This window comes from Ambystoma mexicanum, chromosome 5p (assembly GCF_040938575.1).
Source record: "Ambystoma mexicanum isolate Mex_15411 chromosome 5p, UKY_AmexF1_1, whole genome shotgun sequence".
Taxonomy (NCBI): domain Eukaryota; kingdom Metazoa; phylum Chordata; class Amphibia; order Caudata; family Ambystomatidae; genus Ambystoma; species Ambystoma mexicanum.
In genome coordinates, this window is record NC_090930.1 from 1,031,675,552 (window position 1) to 1,031,693,547 (window position 17,996).

The window sequence follows — 17,996 nt, forward strand, 5'->3', positions numbered from 1 at the left end:
AGGCCTCGCGCAAAGGTCAGGGTATGGAGAGCAGAGATTCTATCCAATGCCAGGTAAGGTAGGGAGGGACCAGGGGGAACAACTAGAATGCTCCGCCATTTGGGCACCCATAAAAGAGGAAGCCCCGAGGGGATACAAGACATCATGGAAGAGGAGGTATATTAACTCGCTCTTAAGTGGTTAACACATAATGTGAGGGGCCTGAACACCCCCCTCCAGAGGAAAAAATTAGAGCAATTCACGAGAAAAGAGAACCCGGACATTCTGGGATTGCAAGAAACGCATCTTAGACCCAAAGACCAGGAGCGCCTTAAGTTACGGGGGTTTGATCAGATTCTACACGCATTGGGGGGAGCAGGTCATGGGGGGGTAGGCTAGCTATCAAAAACTCAGTGGGCTTTAGGATCTCCTAAATTATAAGAGACAAGGAGGGTAGATATATAATAGTTATAGGGATGTATCAGAACAGCCCGTACACTTTGACAGTAGTGCATGCACCAAACGCAGGTCAGGAGCAGTTTCTGACACGTGTCCCAGAAAAATTAGAGGACAGGACCGGGGGGCCAATTATTTTGTTGGGTGACCTTAACATAGCTTGGGAAAGGGAAAGGGACAGGTCAGGGTGCCCAGTAGGAGGAGGTTGAGCAGTGATGTCGACAGATTTAAAAGACAAAATTTATGGTGCAGGGTTGAGAGATGTGTGGCGGGAGGTCAAGGGGGAGGAAGAAGGGTACACTTTCTTGTCTGGGGTCCACGGATCCCAGTCCAGAATTGATTATATCTGGGTAACCTCGAGTCTAGTGGGCCGGGTTCGAGAGGTAGTAACGGGCCCCATAGGTATAGCAGATGACAAAGTGGTGTCTATGACAATGGACTTAGGTCATAGGGAAAGAGGGGTGTGGACGTGGGGGTATCCAGGACACCACCTCAGAGACCCGATAATTAGGCAGGATATAGAAGATAAGATCAGGAACTTCTTCGTACTTAACCAAAGGGGAGACACAAGGGAAGAGATAAGATAGGACGCCTTCAAGGCTACGTTGAGGGGGGAACTAATAGCGGCATCGACCCATAGGGAAAAGCAATTGAAAGGGCTGGAAGTGCAGTTGGAAGAGGAAGTTGACACAGCAAGACGTAAGACGGGGGTGACCCCGACAAGAGCCTCTATGAGGGATTACCGCGGAGCACTAGGACAGTTGCAAGTCCTCGGTACCAAAAAAGCCGAGGGGGCTCTTTTGAGGGTTCGTCAGCAATTCTACGCTAAAGCGAACAAGGCAGATACACTCCTGGCACGTTTACTAAGGGGAGTGAAATCCAGAAACGCGATCACGGCCCTACAAACAGGGTCGAGGGAAAGGGTAACAGAGGCAGGGGAGATACAAGAGACGTTAGTGGCTTTCTATGAATCTCTGTACGCGTCGCAGGACCCCCGGGACTGCTTGCAGTTGGAGTTCCTGGATAAGGTGACGCTGGGAAGAATTGGGAAGGAAGCAACGGAATTGCTGTGCGGGGAGATTAAAGAGGAGGAAGTAGTGAAGGTGATCAGAGGGTTACCTTTGAATAAGGCACCAGGCCCTGATGGCTATACAGCGGCCTTCTATAAAACTTTTGCAACTGTGCTGGTCCCACACCTGTCTTACCTTTTTAATGTATTTAGGACGACAGGGAAAATAACTCTGTTTATGGAAGAAGCTAGACTAACCCTTGTTCTGAAGCCCAATAAGAACCCTGAGGAGAGATCATCTTTTAGACCCACAGCGTTGAGTAACATCGACGCCAAGATCTTCTCAAAAATATTGGCGAACAGGCTGGAGGGTTTCCTCCCGGACCTGATCCAGCCGGGGTTTATAAGAGGCCGACAGACAGCGGACAACATAAGGAGGGTGGCCCACTTGGTGGAGAAGACTCACAGAACGGACACTCCCGCGGTCCTCCTATCTTTGGACGCAGAAAAAGCGTTTGATCGCGTGTAGTGGTCCTTTCTGTTTAAGATAATGCGGAAGATGGGTATCAGTGGGAACTTTTTACGTATGGTACAGGCTAACTACCAAACGCCCACTATGAGAATAGCAGTAAACAGAGCTATGTCTAGGTCCATCAGAGTGAGCAGGGGTACTAAACAGGGATGCCCCCTTTCTCCTATGCTTTATGCAATCTATCTCAAGCCCCTATTGCAGGCGATTAGGGAGGCGGAGGGGATAAAGGGTATCTCATTTGGGGGATTAGAACAAAAAGTAGCTGCCTTTGCCGATGATATGTTATTAATCCTGACGGCACCAATGGAGTCCATCCGACTAAGCAGGAAACTACTGGAAGAATTTGGGGAGGCCTCTGGCCTTAAGATTAACTTTGGCAAATCGGAGCTCTTGAATTTGACTCTAGGGGCGGAGGATCAGGAATCCCTGAGGGCGGCTACCCCATTCATATGGAGCCCAGGGGGAATTAGATATTTAGGTGTGAAAATCACACCGACCTTGGCAGTTTGGTACCGAGCTAATTACCCACCGTTATTGAAGGATATCAAAAGGGATTTCCGCAAGTGGAGGGGGCTTCGGTACTTGTGGCTGGGCACGGTGGCAGCAGTTAAAATGGTAACCCTCCCGCGGTTGTTGTATCTCTTCCAGGCAATACCTAAGGCAATTTCTACGGGCTTCTTTAAGGAACTGGGATCTTGGACTAGAGACTTTTTGTGGGAAGGGAAAAAAATCACGGGTTAGTAGGCATCTGTTGATGGCTCCTAGACAGGAGTGGGGTCTGGCGTTACCAAATTTTCAACAGTATTACGAGGCAATGCAGTTACGGATAATTAGAGATTGGCTCCGGGAGGGGGAGGCCACACAAGGTAAGCAGTGGGTGGCAATGGACAGAGCGGTGGCACATCGAAGTCTGGCGGAGATCTTGTGGCTCCCAAAACAGCATAGGCCCAAGCATGTATATGAGAGCACCATTACGACATTGATGGCAGAGAACTGGGACAAACTGGTGAGAAACAAGGGAATCACAACCTTTCCCTCCCCCTTTACACCCCTGTTTCTCAATGGAGACTTCACCCCTGGGATGGAGGGAGGGGCATTTAAGCAATGGCAAGAGGGGGGTTGTAAGTGGCTGGGCGATATGATTCGGGGGGGGATTCTCTCCTTCGAGGCGTGTAAGAGGGAGTTTGGGGTGAAGGAGGGAGATAAGATTAGATACGCACAGCTACGTCACTGGGTCCTGAATCCTGTGAACAAGCATGCCGCAACAAAGGATAAAACATGGTTTGAGAGGTTCCTTCTGTCTAATGATGGGTCCAAGGGTCTAATATCTAATCTATATAAGATTTTGGACGAAGCAACTGTCAGAAGTCAATGGTCGTATATGCGGAGGTGGAAACAGTTCTTGGGAAGGGCAATCGAGCGGGAAGAGTGGGAAAGATTATGGAGGAAAATTCCCAAACTGGTCAAAGCATCTCAGCTGCTGGAAATGTGGTATAAGATCTTGTTCGGGTGGCACTATACACCAGCCCGCCTTCGAGAGATATATCTTACTACCTCTGGGAATTGTTGGCGGGGATGTGGGATGGAGGGCACGACGCAGCACATGCCCAAAAATTAGGCACTTTTGGTTGGAGGTCCAGAGGGCTCAGGAGCAAGCATACGGACCAGGAAGTAGCAGATCCCCAGAGGAGGTCCTTCTGGGAGTTGGGCGGGTTAGCAGCGCGGGGGAGCCTAAATCCCGGGGGAAAGCAAGGGCGATCCTTACAATTGCAGCTATGACAGTAATAGCACAGAGGTGGAAGAGCAAGGAGGTCCCTCTTTTGCAGGACTTGTTGCGAAAACTCTGGGAAATTGTGGCACTTGAATGGGCAACATATGCGAAGGATAACAATTTACAGTTCTTTGCAAGAGACTGGGAGGAAACTTTGGCCTTTCTTAAAGACGACTTCCGGATTGGGTGGCGCCCTCAGCGCTTGCGATTACTGGACTTGGGGTGAGCGTTGGCAAATGACCGATGGAGGGAATGGATCATGGACAAGGAGGAGCCGCTCCAGGGGAAAGAGAGGGGGGGGGCTTGCTGGGGGGCATTGTTTGTCTGTTTTATAATTGACAACATGGAGTGACTGGTCCATGGCGCTAATGGACTACGCAAAACAAGAGTTGATGGCTGGAAGGTTTAGAATAAATCTTGACCTCTGGCATTGCTCTGGGCAACCCTCCAGACCATCGTTCTTCGCCTGCCAAGCCATTACAAAAGGGGAAAAACCATTTGCAAATCAGGCTTGGTCCCACCCCCAAAGGGGTAGTCCAGCCCGAACTGCTAGGTCACATCCCTTTTGCACGAGACCACAAGCATCCCCAGACATGTTTCAGCCTTGTTGGACAGGACTAATGTCTGGCAGAGGGACTCCCAGGACCCCCCTTGTCAATTTGCTAATGGACTACGGACATACTGCAGCTGCCTCTGGGTGGGGGGGGGGGGGGGGGGGTTGGGAAATGCATTTCTTTTTTTTCTGTGTTGTAAAATCAATAAAAAGAAGTTAAAAAAAATAACATTCATTATTGATCGGTCACTAGTAGTATTTACCTCTTATAGCTTTGTTACTTATCCTATCTATCACTGAGCAAGCATCCGTTTTACTCTAAACAGTACTTATCTTGCACGCCTGAGTGGAGTCAGTGTTCAAATAGCGCGCACTGATTACTGCTCTATGTTGTACAGCTGCTAATTACAGGGTTTTCTGATCCACAGTCCTGATAACACTGTACATGCGGGCAGCTTGAATTAAATCTAACGGGTGCATAATGTAAAATATAAAAATAACAAAACTCACCCACAGAAGAGCAACCTGGCAGCTGGCAGCGCTGAAAGCACAGACTGGCATAGCGTGACACACCAGCGCTGATGCTCCTGTGGTCACTGAAAGTACTGCACAGAAACTACAATACTGCTAGGTATTGTAGTTTCTAAGCGCTTCAAGCGGTGCTAGCTCTGATTACAGAGAGAGCTGAGCACTGTAAAAGAATCTCAGGATGCAGCAATGCTAGATTAAGATAAGTACAATACAAATCACATAAAATAGGATCCAGAAGCATGTAACAAATCGAATTACAATGAAATGCAATTCAAATAAAATGTCTAAAAACGAAATCAAGTTAAAATATGACTAGGCAAACAGTGTGGAGCTTTTTAAATGACATCAATGTTATGTTGTTTTTAAAATAAGATGAAACATAATTTTAAAAAATTGAATACAATAAGAAGAGGAAGGACAATAAAAGGGCAAACAGTCTCACCTTCACCTGCTCAGGCAGGTGCAAATCATCCTTGAGATGGAGAGGATAATTTATGGAGAGAGCAAGACAAATGTCTTACATCTGTCAAACAGCTTCCCATACAATTCCCGAGATATGGATAGCTTTGAATTCTCACAGTTGATCGGGAGGCCCAATAACTCAGAAATGGGTTGGTCTCATTCACAGACGTCTGTGCATACCTTTTTATCGGACCTGGAACCAGTCAATCATGGAGGGAAATGGATGGGCTAAACATCAAGGTCCTCCATGTCGATCACAGACCGTAAAGAAGCACATAAAACTACTAGTGTTGGTCCTCTACTACAAATCAGGGGAATCTTCTATGGCACATGTGGGCCAAGACAAGAAAATAGTTGTCCTGTAGGTTCAGTGATGCCAGGAAATCCCCTTTCTGAAGTAGTAGAAGGGTGCTGGGGGTATGCCCAGGTATAGCTGAGAGTATGGCTGGAGCCCGAGAACCTGAAGGCAAAGGAGCAGAACACAATCCTGGTGCAGGCTCAAGACTAGGGGGGTAATTCCGAGATTGGAGGTAGCCATGGTGGTATTAGCAGGCAATTCTCCTCTGAACAAGAGTACCAACAGCAACCTCAGACACGTGTTTCGGTTTGGTTGAACCTCATCAGTAGGGTGTAGCTGTGCCTCTCTAAGAATAGTGAGGAAGGGGTCCACGTCTGGATTCCCCTAGTAACTTAGGGTGAGACCCAAAGTCACTTGAAATATGCAAATAACAAAGGGGGTCCTGGGAGACTCTCTGCCAGACATGAGTCCTGGTTACAAGAGCCTTACCCAGAGTCTTTAGCTCACTATCTTTCACAGAGGAGAAATATCCTAAACATATCAGTCTTTGTCCTGCCGTGGGGCAGTCCAGCACCGAAATGCTAGGCAATTTTCCTCTAAACAAGAGTACCAACATCAACCCCAAAAGGGACACTCAACGAGAAAGGAAACTCCAGACCACATTTCAAGAGTTACAGAGATTGATACAGGAAATCAATCAGTTCTGCTGACTGGTCTCAAACTTCCCCTTTGGAGTCTTGCAAAAATGGTGCTGATTTTTTAAAAAAAGGGGACCGTGGTGACACTGGTACCTATCGACCAATTTCTTTATTGTGTTCGAGTAGTAAAGTTTTTGGAAATATCTTACAACTGAAACTGGTAGATGGGGTCACAGAACAGGATGTCCTGAGCCACCTACAAGTGGGCTTTGTAAAGGACTTAAGCACCATAGAACAGATTTTGAGATCCATGATAAGTATATAAAGCTAAAGCTTCTATTTGTAGATCTCAAGGCTGCCTTTGATAGCATTCCTAGGCTGGCTTTGTGGATGGCTTTAATGGACAAGGGGGGCCCCACTGAAAGTATTGAAAACAATTATAGAGATCTATGTTGATTCTTCAGCTCGAGTTAGATGGGGCCTTGTGGATGAGACAACCAACACCTTGGGGTTTAATGAAGGGAGTTAAGCAAGGTTGCACGTTGGCACCCTTACGTTTTTATCTTTTCATTGATGGAGTATTATAGGACCTTTCCGATGGGCACATCAGATGCCCCTATGCTAGCCAGTGAGAAAATTGTAATTTTGTTCTTCGCCGATGATATTGTTCTCCTCTCGCGCACCCAAATGGGGCTAAATAAACAGGTAGCCCATTCTGTTTAATTTTGTCAGGTAAAAGGTTTGGAGGTGAACGCCACCAAAACTAAATTCATGAGATGTGGCAGATGGCGGGGGCGCTGGTCTGGGGTATGGCTCTTGATATTAATGAGGCTCAGATTGAAGAAGTCAGTAACTTTGAGTACCTTGGTGTAAAGAGCTACAATGGTAGGAAATGGAACAATCAAGTGGTGAAGGCTAATGCAAATATGGGGAGACAATGTAATGGTATCTTATCCTTCGCTAACAGAGCAAAGTGCAATTCCGTGGGGCGCAGTGTGGAGATTTATAGGGCACAAGTTCTGGCTTGTGCCCTTTAAGGAGCTGAAATATGGGGCTCAAATAAGGCCAACGACATTGCTGTGACAGAGAACAACTTTTTTAAAAGGTTACTGTGACTCCCAGTTGCTCGCCTAGTATAACTCTCTATATGGAATTTGGCCTTTCCTGTATTTTAGATGTGATTGCCCTTAAACCAATTTAACTGTGGGAGTGCATTTGGTCGGACAAGTGCTACACGAAATTTAGAGATTCACTAAAAGATGTTTTATACTACAATAATGTTAATTCTCTGGGGTGGTTTCATCATAAAAGGGGAAGGAGCAAAAAATTGATGCAACCCTCTTTTTTGACTCTAGAGGGTTAGGAGGATCAATAGAAGAAAAGAGTAGAGTCAAATGCTAACCTGGCCAAAGGCGTGACAGGGGGTCACAGGAGACCTTGCAGGGAAGCTAGGTTGCTACTAGCTTCAAAAGAGATCACTGTGGGTACCAAGAACAGGAAGGTTTATTTCAACAAGAAGACATATTTACAAAGTTTATGCGCTGTAGCACATGACATATGCATACTGAAGTACTGTAGTAGTTTGCATATTGGTGGGTTAGTACAGGTAGTGGCAATCTATTCCATGTATTGTTTACAATTACAATACATTAACATTGTCGACACATTAGTTGGTGTTTCTGGTTCAGTAGGTTGTTGGCAAAAGGCAGTGGCTGGGTGGAATGGAGCAGCGCTGCAGACTTGTACCGAATTGTCTTCAGGACAAAAGTTCGTGGTCGGACTTGGTTAAATGAGAAGGGCGTCATCCTAGAGTTTAAGCAGGTAGACGCATTTAGAATACGGTGATGCAAAGAATTGCTAGAATTTGAAAAAAGGGGAGCTGCAAGGGGAGGACCTACCATGTGCAAGTAAGTTGACGCCATGGCTGTAGTCTTGTTTCACCAGCTGCTGTTTTGCTGCGGCTGTGGGGGCGGTCTGCGGAAGTCAGATGCCTGGATCTAGGTTGAAGGGAGTCACAAATGACTGTGGTGAAAACCAGATAGTGTGCAGATGTGCTTATAGATAACACAAAAGTTTTGCCGTGCCTATGCGGTTGGTGCAAGATGGGCGCGGGGCTTTTAATGGTCGTGGGTCTGGGGGTGGCCAAAACAGATTAGCTAGGCTAACTGGAAATGCCTAGGTTGGTGCCCAGAAAAAAGCAGATGCTGTGCTGGGCGTAGTACATGAAAATCAAGAATGCACTCCGTGGGTGGAATCATTTAAGCCGTGCTTGCGCCCAAGTATGCAAGAACGGAAAAATGCTGCACGAGTATGGTGGCGACCAAGGCAAGTAGCTTGGTTGAGAAAGTACTTGCGGTGTTGTGGTTGATTGAGCAGAGAGGAGCAAAGAATGTTAAAGTGAACTACAAACGGAATTAATTCATTTGAATTGCCGCGTGAGTATGGTGGCGGCCAAAGCAAGTGGCTAGGTTGGGAAAGCCAAGGAGGCTCTCATTGTGCTATTGTGAATTAAGCAGAGAGGAGCGGTTGAAGTACAAGTGAAGTACATTGAGCAGGGTTGAAGTCAAAGTGGCATGGTTAGCTGGTGCTGATCAGAGCGAGTGAATGCGAAAAACAAAAGCAAAAACAAAACGTTTGGACGGCAAGAGTCTTACATGTGCCGAACTGCAGAGCAGGGAAAAAGGATTAGTCACTGCAGGCTGTTGTGCGCATGAGTGCCTGAGGGATCTTGTTTAAATCAACGAGGCTAACACCAGGCGTGTAGGGTGCACATGTGTCAAGGAGGTAGTATCTGTGTTTGGGATGACGCTGTGAAGCGTTGCAAAAAAAGGTTTTTTTTTTTTAATCCACGCCACAACCGTACCTGATCATGATGAAAAAACACTTAATAAAGACATTTTAGCAATGTACAAAATAGGCGTTGGCAATGTCATGCATTTGTTTGTGGAGCATAAATACACATGGCAGGAGTGAGTGATCATAATACAAATACTTAGCATGATTTAGTGTTTTGATCGTCCATGTGTTGGATACTGTGGCATTTCAAAATAGATTGAGCAGACCAGTGTTGCTAGACATACAAGGCATCAACATAGGAGGTCTGAGTTACATGCTTGTATGCATCCAAAAACTATGCAATAAAATAAAATATTCATGATTAACGCATGCACGGTCCTCACTGAAAAAGGGGTGACCGGTATGTAGTTAATGGTGTGGTCTAGTGGGACAATGAGTGTGAGACCAATGGCACATGGGGCTAGCCTGTCACATGGGTGTGACCAGAGGGGTGGATCCAGCTCTATTTGTTAAAGAAAAGCTTCCATTCAATGGAAATGTTCAGGCCATGTCTGACAAAATCAAGGCGGTAAATCCATTTTTGCTCGAGTTTGCGAAGGGCAAGGTCTCTGTCTCCTCCGCGGAAGGGATTTCTTGCTGTTTGCAGTATTGCCCAAAAAAATGTTGTTATGGGTGTGATTCATCGCTTTGAAATGTGCCACTAGAGGTTTGTCTTCCATTTGATTATGTACACAAGAACGATGTTCACAGATGCATTGTCTGATTTCTCTCTTGGATTTACCTACGTAGATGAGGTCGCAGGGGCATTTGATGATGTAGACGGACCATTTAGTTTTGCAATTGGTAAAGGAATTTAGGGTCCACAGGTTTCCTTTCAAATTGATTGTCTTGAGGTTTGTCGTCAGATTACAGATGGAGCAGGTACCACATTTGAAATGGCCTTTTACTGGCGGAAGGTTCCATAGTGTGGTTTGTGTGCTGTTGGGAACATCTGCTTCTGTGTACGTGTGAACAAGGCAGTCTTTTAGGTTGCAGCTGCGTTTGAACGCAAATCTCGGTTTCATCATATAAAGGAGCTTGCTTATAGGCTGGGTTTGGACGAGCTTTGTACCTGCCCAGAGACCATCAATACCGCTCAAAGAAATTGTTGTGGACACTTTTACTCAATTAATTTGGGGCAAATATGTAACCCAGTGTTTAGACTTGTCAATGGGCTACAAGTATCTGCTGTGTCAAGAAGTGTTTATGATGGAGGAGCATTTGTATTTTGTAGATGATCCCCTGAAGCGCACTTTATTTATTAGGATATGCCTCAGAAACGTACCGCTTGCTACAATAAAAGCAAAATGGGATGAAAATGTGTCCCATATGTGCCCCATTTGCTCCTCCCAGGTGGAAACTCTGCCGCATTTTCTTCTTCACATGTCCCCAATATGATGCGATAAGGAGAAGACATTTAAAACCATCCATGCATAGCAGGGGTATGGCATCGCTGATCGTGGAAGAACATTTATGTAAAAGTGCAGGATCTGTGGACATCATCTTTGCAGTTTCGACCTATCTGGCCAGTACATGGAAGAAAAGAGACTCTCTCTTAAGACTTGTGCAATAATTAACACATTGTTAAGAGAAACTGTATTTTAACTTTGCTTGATGATTTTAATCCTTTTATATGCAATGGCTGATTTTATACCATGTATTGTATAACTTTAATGGAATTTTACTTCTGAATAAAGTTTATGATGATGATGATACAGGAAATCACAAGAAACTATTTGAGGATTACATTTTGGTAAAGAATCCTAAAGAATGGCACTAAAAGTACCCTCAGGAGAAGGTAGTCATTCTCCATGCATAAGTTTGTTTTCATAGTGGTAGGGTCAGTTAAGGTCGTTTTGGAGAGTGGACGGTTATCTTTTGGACATTCACGACTGAATGACGAGCACCCTAGTCAGAAAGATAGGTAGGGACCACCCACAGAGATAGGACAAGTTAGGTCTTATATCTTACTTTAATACAAATCTAACTCGCCACACACCTCATATGATATGATATGATATGATATGGTATTTGTAACGCGCCTATACACAAGTGTTTCAAGGCGCGACGAGGCAGGGAGGGAGGGAAACAAGGGGAAGACAGACAAACGATCCTACTAGGCCAGGTGTCATTCAGATCGCGCAAGTGCAGAGGTAAGGGGAAAAGGAGGAAGTGCAGGGGGAGGAGGTGGGGGGGGAAGTGCAGTACAAGGTAAGTAGCGTCAAAAATAATAAATAATAAATAAAAAGGGCCAGCTGGTGGCAAGTGCGAGGTAAGTGCAGAGCAAGTGCTGGGAAGGGGGCTGTAGGGATACAGTGACAGTCCCACAGTGCAGGGGGAGCCAGGGAGGCAGTGCAAGTGGAGAGTGGCTGGGCCCTGGACCGAGGTTGCTGAGAGTGGCCCAGATGCAGGTTTAGTGCTGAATTCAGTGGGGAGTTAAGCAGGATTAGCAGGGGAGAGGGAGAGAGAAGGCAGAAGCGAAGAGGAAGGTTTTGAGGTGCTTCCGGAACGGGAGATGGTTCTCCTCAAGTTTCAAGGAGGCAGGAAGGCTGTTCCAGAGGGAGGCCCCTGCTGCGGAGAGAGATCTACCCCCAGCTCGTTGCTTCGAGAAGCGGCTGACCATGAGGGAGTTGGAGACGGATGAGCGAAGGGCTCGTGAAGGAAGATATTTAGGAAGAGAGAGTTGAAGGTATTTAGGTCCCAGGCCCCAGAAGGCCTTGTGGACAATGCAGAGGGTTTTGAACTTAATCCTCGCAGCCACTGGGAGCCAGTGAAGAGATTTCAGTCCTGGAGAGATACGGTCCCTGGGCTTGAGGCCAAGGACAAGTCTCGCAGTTCTGTTCTGGATAAGTTGCAGAGGGCGGAGAGTGGAGGCAGGCAGATTAAGATAGAGGCTGTTACAGTAGTCCAGCCTTGAGAGAACCAGGGCTCGGGAGACAGTGAGCTTCTGGGGGAAGGAGAGGAAGGGAAGAATACCTCGGAGGAGGTGCAGCTGGTAGTGTGACTTCTTAGAGACGTCAGATATATGAGGAGAGAAGGAGAGTGTGGAGTCGAAGATGACCCCGAGGTTTTTAGCCTTGCAGGTAGGGGCAGGAAGGGGGCCAAGGGAGGCCGGCCAGAGAGCTGCAGGGAAGGAGGGAGTGGGTGTGCCGATGAGTAGAATCTCAGTCTTACTGGCGTTGAGGCAGAGGTCATTGGCGGCACACCATTCCTGGATAGCAGACAGACAGTCGGAGATGAGGGAAGGAGAGGAGGAGGCCGAGGGTAGCCTGAAAATGAGCTGGGTATCGTCTGCATAGCACTGGAAGTAGGGGCATAGAGCGGCGATGCGGTGAGCAAGGAGTGCCAGATACTGGTTGAAAAGCCAGGGAGAGAGGTTGGATCCCTGGGGGACACCACAGGTGGAGAAAAAGATGTCAGAGAGGAAGGAGCCCATTTGGACCTGGGAGGGTCGACCGGAGAGGAAAGACCTTCAAAGACTGTTGCGGAAGCTGCTTTATTCTCTTGCTCTTTTAATTGGCGGTTCAAGGACAGAGTAGTGGACAAAGACTTTGATAGAGTGTCAACAGGGCAGGCATACTCATTAATGAGGTCATCCATTTCATTAGGGATGTTCCCCTGTTGTGGTTGCCTCGACCCCTCATCCTAGAGGCTGGCACCCGCGACACCTACAGGGGAGGGCTTGTCTAAAGTAGACATCGCCAGGTCACGCTACCTTTCACCCTTTTACCCACAGTCTTGTCAGTTCTAGCCTCTTTTGCGTTTCATAATATTTCTTTCTTGAGGGCACAGTCGAGGCATTTTTGGTGGACTCCTTCTCAGATGCAGAACAGGCCCCTTCATTAAGCCAGCACACCAGGTTTCTCTGGCAGCCCTGCAAGGTCTTGGCATTAAAACCCTGACATATAGTACAGTTATACACCACCTGACAGGGATACAGGCACTGAATGCAGTTTGGGTGCTTACCCTCAATGTAGTCCTTTTCAACAACACGTGTAGCCATGGCTGCCATGTTTCCCAGTTCCATGCATGAGGCCTCAAGCAAGTCCTGATTTTTCCCATTGCATACTTGGAGCTTTGTTTTTCCTATTGTAAGTATGGCCTACAAAGGGGATAACTAGGACTTGCTCGAGGTGTCACGCATGGAACTGGGATACTTAGTAGGTACATGTAGCAGATTCTGGAGAGAATGTTTGGCTTTAGAATGATCCTTATCTTTGTAAGCCATTGTAAAAGAGAAATGGTTGAATCAACCGAGAGTTCTCTCCTAAAGTACAATGGCTAACCAGGGAATTGGAGCACAGACAGTGCAACCTGGAACCCCAGCTGCCAGGAGGGAAAATTCTACAGAACCCCCATACGCTCGGTCACCTCCCAAGTAGGAGAGTTTCCTATGTGCTGTAATGGAATTCTTACATACCACCGAAATTAAGTCACACATGTTATATGAAATTAGGATGAACCTGAGGAGGCAAAGGTCAACCAAGTCTGGGATTGGAAGGATCCACAGACTGTGGGTCTGCGCAATGCTCTTTGAAGAAATGCATCTTCAATGCTTATCTAAATCGCAGGAGTGAGAGGATATCAGGTGGAATGTTGTTCCACATTCTCAGTTCATAACTGTGGAAGCCTTGAATCTTGATATTTCTCCTGTTGCATTTCATTGTTTGCAATCTGGGGATAGTCTCTCTGAGGGTGCTGTGGTGACGCCCCAGAGGCGATAATATTGTCATCGATGTAAGCGGGGGCATAGCGGAATAGTTCCTTGCATTTAATGACATCAAACAATTGCATTCTGCCAACATATGACTTTGGTGTGTAATTTAGGTGGAGCTAAAATATTTGGCATTGCTTGAACTAAAACAGAATTTTCAGTTAAACTGTGACAAAATCGCTGTCCATTGCTAAACTTCAACAAAAACAGTAGTTGGCTTCTTCATCAATACATATTGCAGGTTTTTGCTCAGCCAAAACAATTTCCACATCAAACAACAGTGCAGATAAAAAACATTGTGGGTTTACCCTTGCAAAAACAGTGCCCAGGATCTGAAGAGAAAATATGCTACTGAATCAAATAAAAACGCCTCTAGCAAATATTGACGATACAACAGTAAGGAATTGCAATACACATATTTATGCGACAAAGCACATTGTTTGTATCGAGTTTGTATCAATATGATGTAATGCACTTGGATTAGTCTTTCACTCCCCATATTTTCGAATAGATCTTTGACATATTTTGCAAATTGTAAATATTACAGCTGGTTACTAGCATCTGAACTATTATTTTATCTCTTATCGAGTGTAGGCTGGACTATGCCAATTCACTCTTATATCGGTCTTCCTGCCCTATCAAGCTCAGCACCTGCACCATGTACAGAATTCAATGGTTAGACTTAATTTTGGCCTTCTGAGGGATTCAATCACCTCTCGCCTGTGGTCATTACAATGGTATCATGTTCACTGCAATTTCACATTCAAGATCCTCTGCATTGCATTTAAGTATATAAGTGTCTTCATGGACTTGCCTTCCTCACCTTAGCCCCTCTCATTTGGCAAGAAAAGTCCATCATTTTCGCTCAGCAATATCACCTTACACGATTCCACTCAACATCTGCTGGATAACCTCCCTCCGTGCCAAATGTAACTCTAGAGAGGATCCAAAGGATTTTAGTGCAGGCTCCAGGCCGTGTTATGCCTTTCCATGTGTCTGCTATCTTAGGGATAGATTTAGAAAGCAGTGAAAACTCTTATTCGCTAAACAGGTAGCTTATTTTTTTATGTTTGCTACAATGAAGATTCATTATCTTCATGTGCCTGCAACCAATTAGGTTTGCAAATTCAAAATAAAATCAAATAACATATATAAAAGAGATGCCACAAAACACACAATTATTGAATGCACTAGCACATTGCACTGAAACAGGAGAATGGAAGACAAGGTAGTGCACTGTTGTTACTCGCACGTACCGGTAGTCAGAACAATGGTATAAGCAGAGTGATTAAAAAGCCAAAGGCTGTTAACACAACAATGCAGTCATCCTGATCTTTGCTGATCAACAAACATTCACAGTATAAGACGGAGGAATAAAGGTAGCTGATAAATGTGTGTTTAAAGAAAAACAATACATATAGCCTGGTGGCTGAAATTCCTAATAGTGATTGACAACTACTGTATGTGCTCTTATACAAAATAGAATATTAGCAACCAGAATTGCATTTTTCGGACTGCAAGAGACTAATTAAGTTTTAGCACAATCCCAACCAGCACCATTTACATCATGGTTTCCTCTTTTTATGTACATTTTCTAAAAAATATTGTTTGGAATCAAGAGAACGTTTAAGAATAGAATAACTGGATACAATTCTCACCTTTCTTGAACACCTGCACCTCAGTCTTCCCAAAGAGTGACTTGGCCTTTTCATAATCATTAATGACCACATCGTAATCTCCCTTTATAGAAAAAACAAAAAGCGTTACAATTAGTAGGGGATTTCACATGCAATTTGTTTTAAGGGAGGTGTCTTAAGGGTTGCGTTTTAGCTAGAAACTGCTTTGTGTTTGCTCAACTGTTTTCGTTACCCACTTTTTATGGTTTATAGTAAGGACACAATGGTGGGGGAGTAAAATGCCTTGAGGGTGTGGTCATGAGGCATGATTTCTAATTATACCTTTGATTATCAATGGTTAATTCTGCATGTTTAATCTTCCTTCATGTTTGATAAGCCGCGTCCTTCCTTTTCACTGTAAAACCTATTTGGCACACTTGTGTTAGAGCTACCTCTAATGGCGCCCCAAAAGACTCTGGTGCAAACAATAACGTCCAAAATCTTCTGCTGAGAGCCTGGAAACATTGGACTCCATTAGCCCCATTATAATTATTATTTTCAGAGACAAAAAGCGAGTCCCTTCCGTACTTATGACTCAATCTGGTCCCATACAAAGTGTCAATGGGCAGCTGTTAGGCAGAAACCTGTGCAGTTCCCTTAGGGACCACTGCAAAAGGCTTAAGACTTCAGGTGTTGGCAGTAAACCCAATTGGTAGCAGTCTGCACCACCCGGATTTACCTGGTAGCTGTGGCTGAGCAGTCAGACTTCTCTCAAGAAGAGTTAGGCAGTATATAGAGTATACACAATAGGTACAGAGATACAGTAGCACAAGCAAACACTGACCAGAGCTTTGGTGTAAAAGTATAGAATTATTTATTTAAAGACACACTTGTAAATTACACTAGCATAAAAGGAGGTAAGTAAATTCAACACACAGTCACTATTATAGATATACAACCCCGATTACTTATTAGACAAGTCTTAGTGAGAAACACCACTTATTTTCCTACAGAGGTGAGCGCTTAACCTAAGATGGCACTCTAATAAGTTATAATAAAAGGGAGGGAAAAGGCAGAGTTATGAAAGCACACAATTTCAATACTTTTAAAAGAACCACAGTGAGGCAGGTTAGGCAAAGTCTACTGCAGAGCAAGGAAGTTCAAATGCCAGGCCCACTCTTAGAGAGAGCAAGTGAAATGTGTCCAGGATCACACAGTATCTACCAAAGAGTCTTGGTAGATAGTTCAAAAAGATGAAATCAAGTCAGGAAAAGTTAGTTAACAGGCCCCAGGCTAACCCAGGTTAGAAAGTCGAGGATTTACTGTCACCCCGAAAGATCTGTCGCAAGGGAAGCCAGGCGGGACACAGTACCTGTGGTGGGAAGAACGCTCCAACGGGGGCAGTTGTTCCTGGCAGCGGGTGCAAGTCGGTGTTTCGTCCAGAGGAAGAGGAGGTCTCGACGTGGAGGAAGGATGAAGGTCGTTGCACTGCCAGGGAAGAAACCAGCCGCGGAGTTCTCCGGTTCGAAGGTACTACCCTTTTCTTCGCGGTAGTGGTAAACCGTGGTATCCCGGTTGCCGGGGTGCTTGGCACAGGCAAGGCGGCCACGAGATGATCCTGGAAGGCGAAAAGACGGGCAAACTGGTTATCCCCACCAGTCAAAGGAAGAAGACTCTCCGGACTGGAAATCTCCTCTGTCGTCAGGAAAAGTGATGAGACGGTTCAGCAGGGCTCCACCGGTGGTGTCGTCGTTGCAGGTCGGCTCGGCTTCTCCCTCCTCAGATTCTTTAGGTCCTGTGGCGACTTCTGAAGTTCCAGTCCCCAAAGCCCTGCTTGTATGCAGAAAACCCCCCATTCATCAGTCCTAGCTGTCACTCAAACATGCTAAGTGGTGAGCCGGGCGGCTCACCACTGGGCCAATCACACCAGAGCGTGACTTGAGTTGCCAAGGCAACTCAGTCCAGGGTGCCTAAACCCCCTCTCACACCCCCTGTGGTACCCAGACAGAGTGGCACCACTTTTGGAGGCTTCTGTGGAGAAGCCTGCCAAAAAGTGGAACAAAGGGCTCGACTTGGGTTGGAGTCACAGAAGCGAACACAAACGCCATTTTGGAATCGAGTTTCGGCAAAAAATACCAACCGGTGAATTTATATTAATTTAATAAACCGGCAGTATGTTCGAGGCTATATTAAAAAGTGGTAGCCTCGAACAATGGGAAAATTCCATAGGAATATATTTGCGGTCGAATATAAAAAGTAGTATCCACTGCCACCAGCCAAAACTCAGTCGGGGGGGACTAGACAGTGCCCCCTCGAACAACAGACCCCGGGGCAACCGAATTGCCCCGACCAGTACGTCCACAATATGATGGTTTGTACTGGTTCTGTTCACAATTTAAGAATAGTAAATCCAATGGTGACTTTACATGCCCTGGGAGACAGTAGTCAGTCCCAGGGTATGGAGTCTATGTTTGGGAGTCGATACGACACCCCTGGGTTACTGCACGGAGGGTGCTGTGTAACCCACATATCAAAAACACATGAAGCCCTATGGGGTAAAGGACCCCATACCCCATAAAACGCATACAAAGTCAAAGGAACA

General features: G+C 45.8%; 1 protein-coding gene across 1 annotated transcript in view; it reads right to left on the reverse strand.

The window, feature by feature from the left end:
- The window catches only part of EXOC2 (exocyst complex component 2), a 1,591,413-nt gene that overhangs the window by 1,044,932 nt on the left and 528,485 nt on the right, over positions 1–17,996 (reverse strand). The window contains exon 9 of the mRNA XM_069613520.1: positions 15,437–15,518. Within this exon, the coding sequence (XP_069469621.1) occupies positions 15,437–15,518 (82 nt within the window). The remainder of the gene's footprint in view (positions 1–15,436; positions 15,519–17,996) is intronic.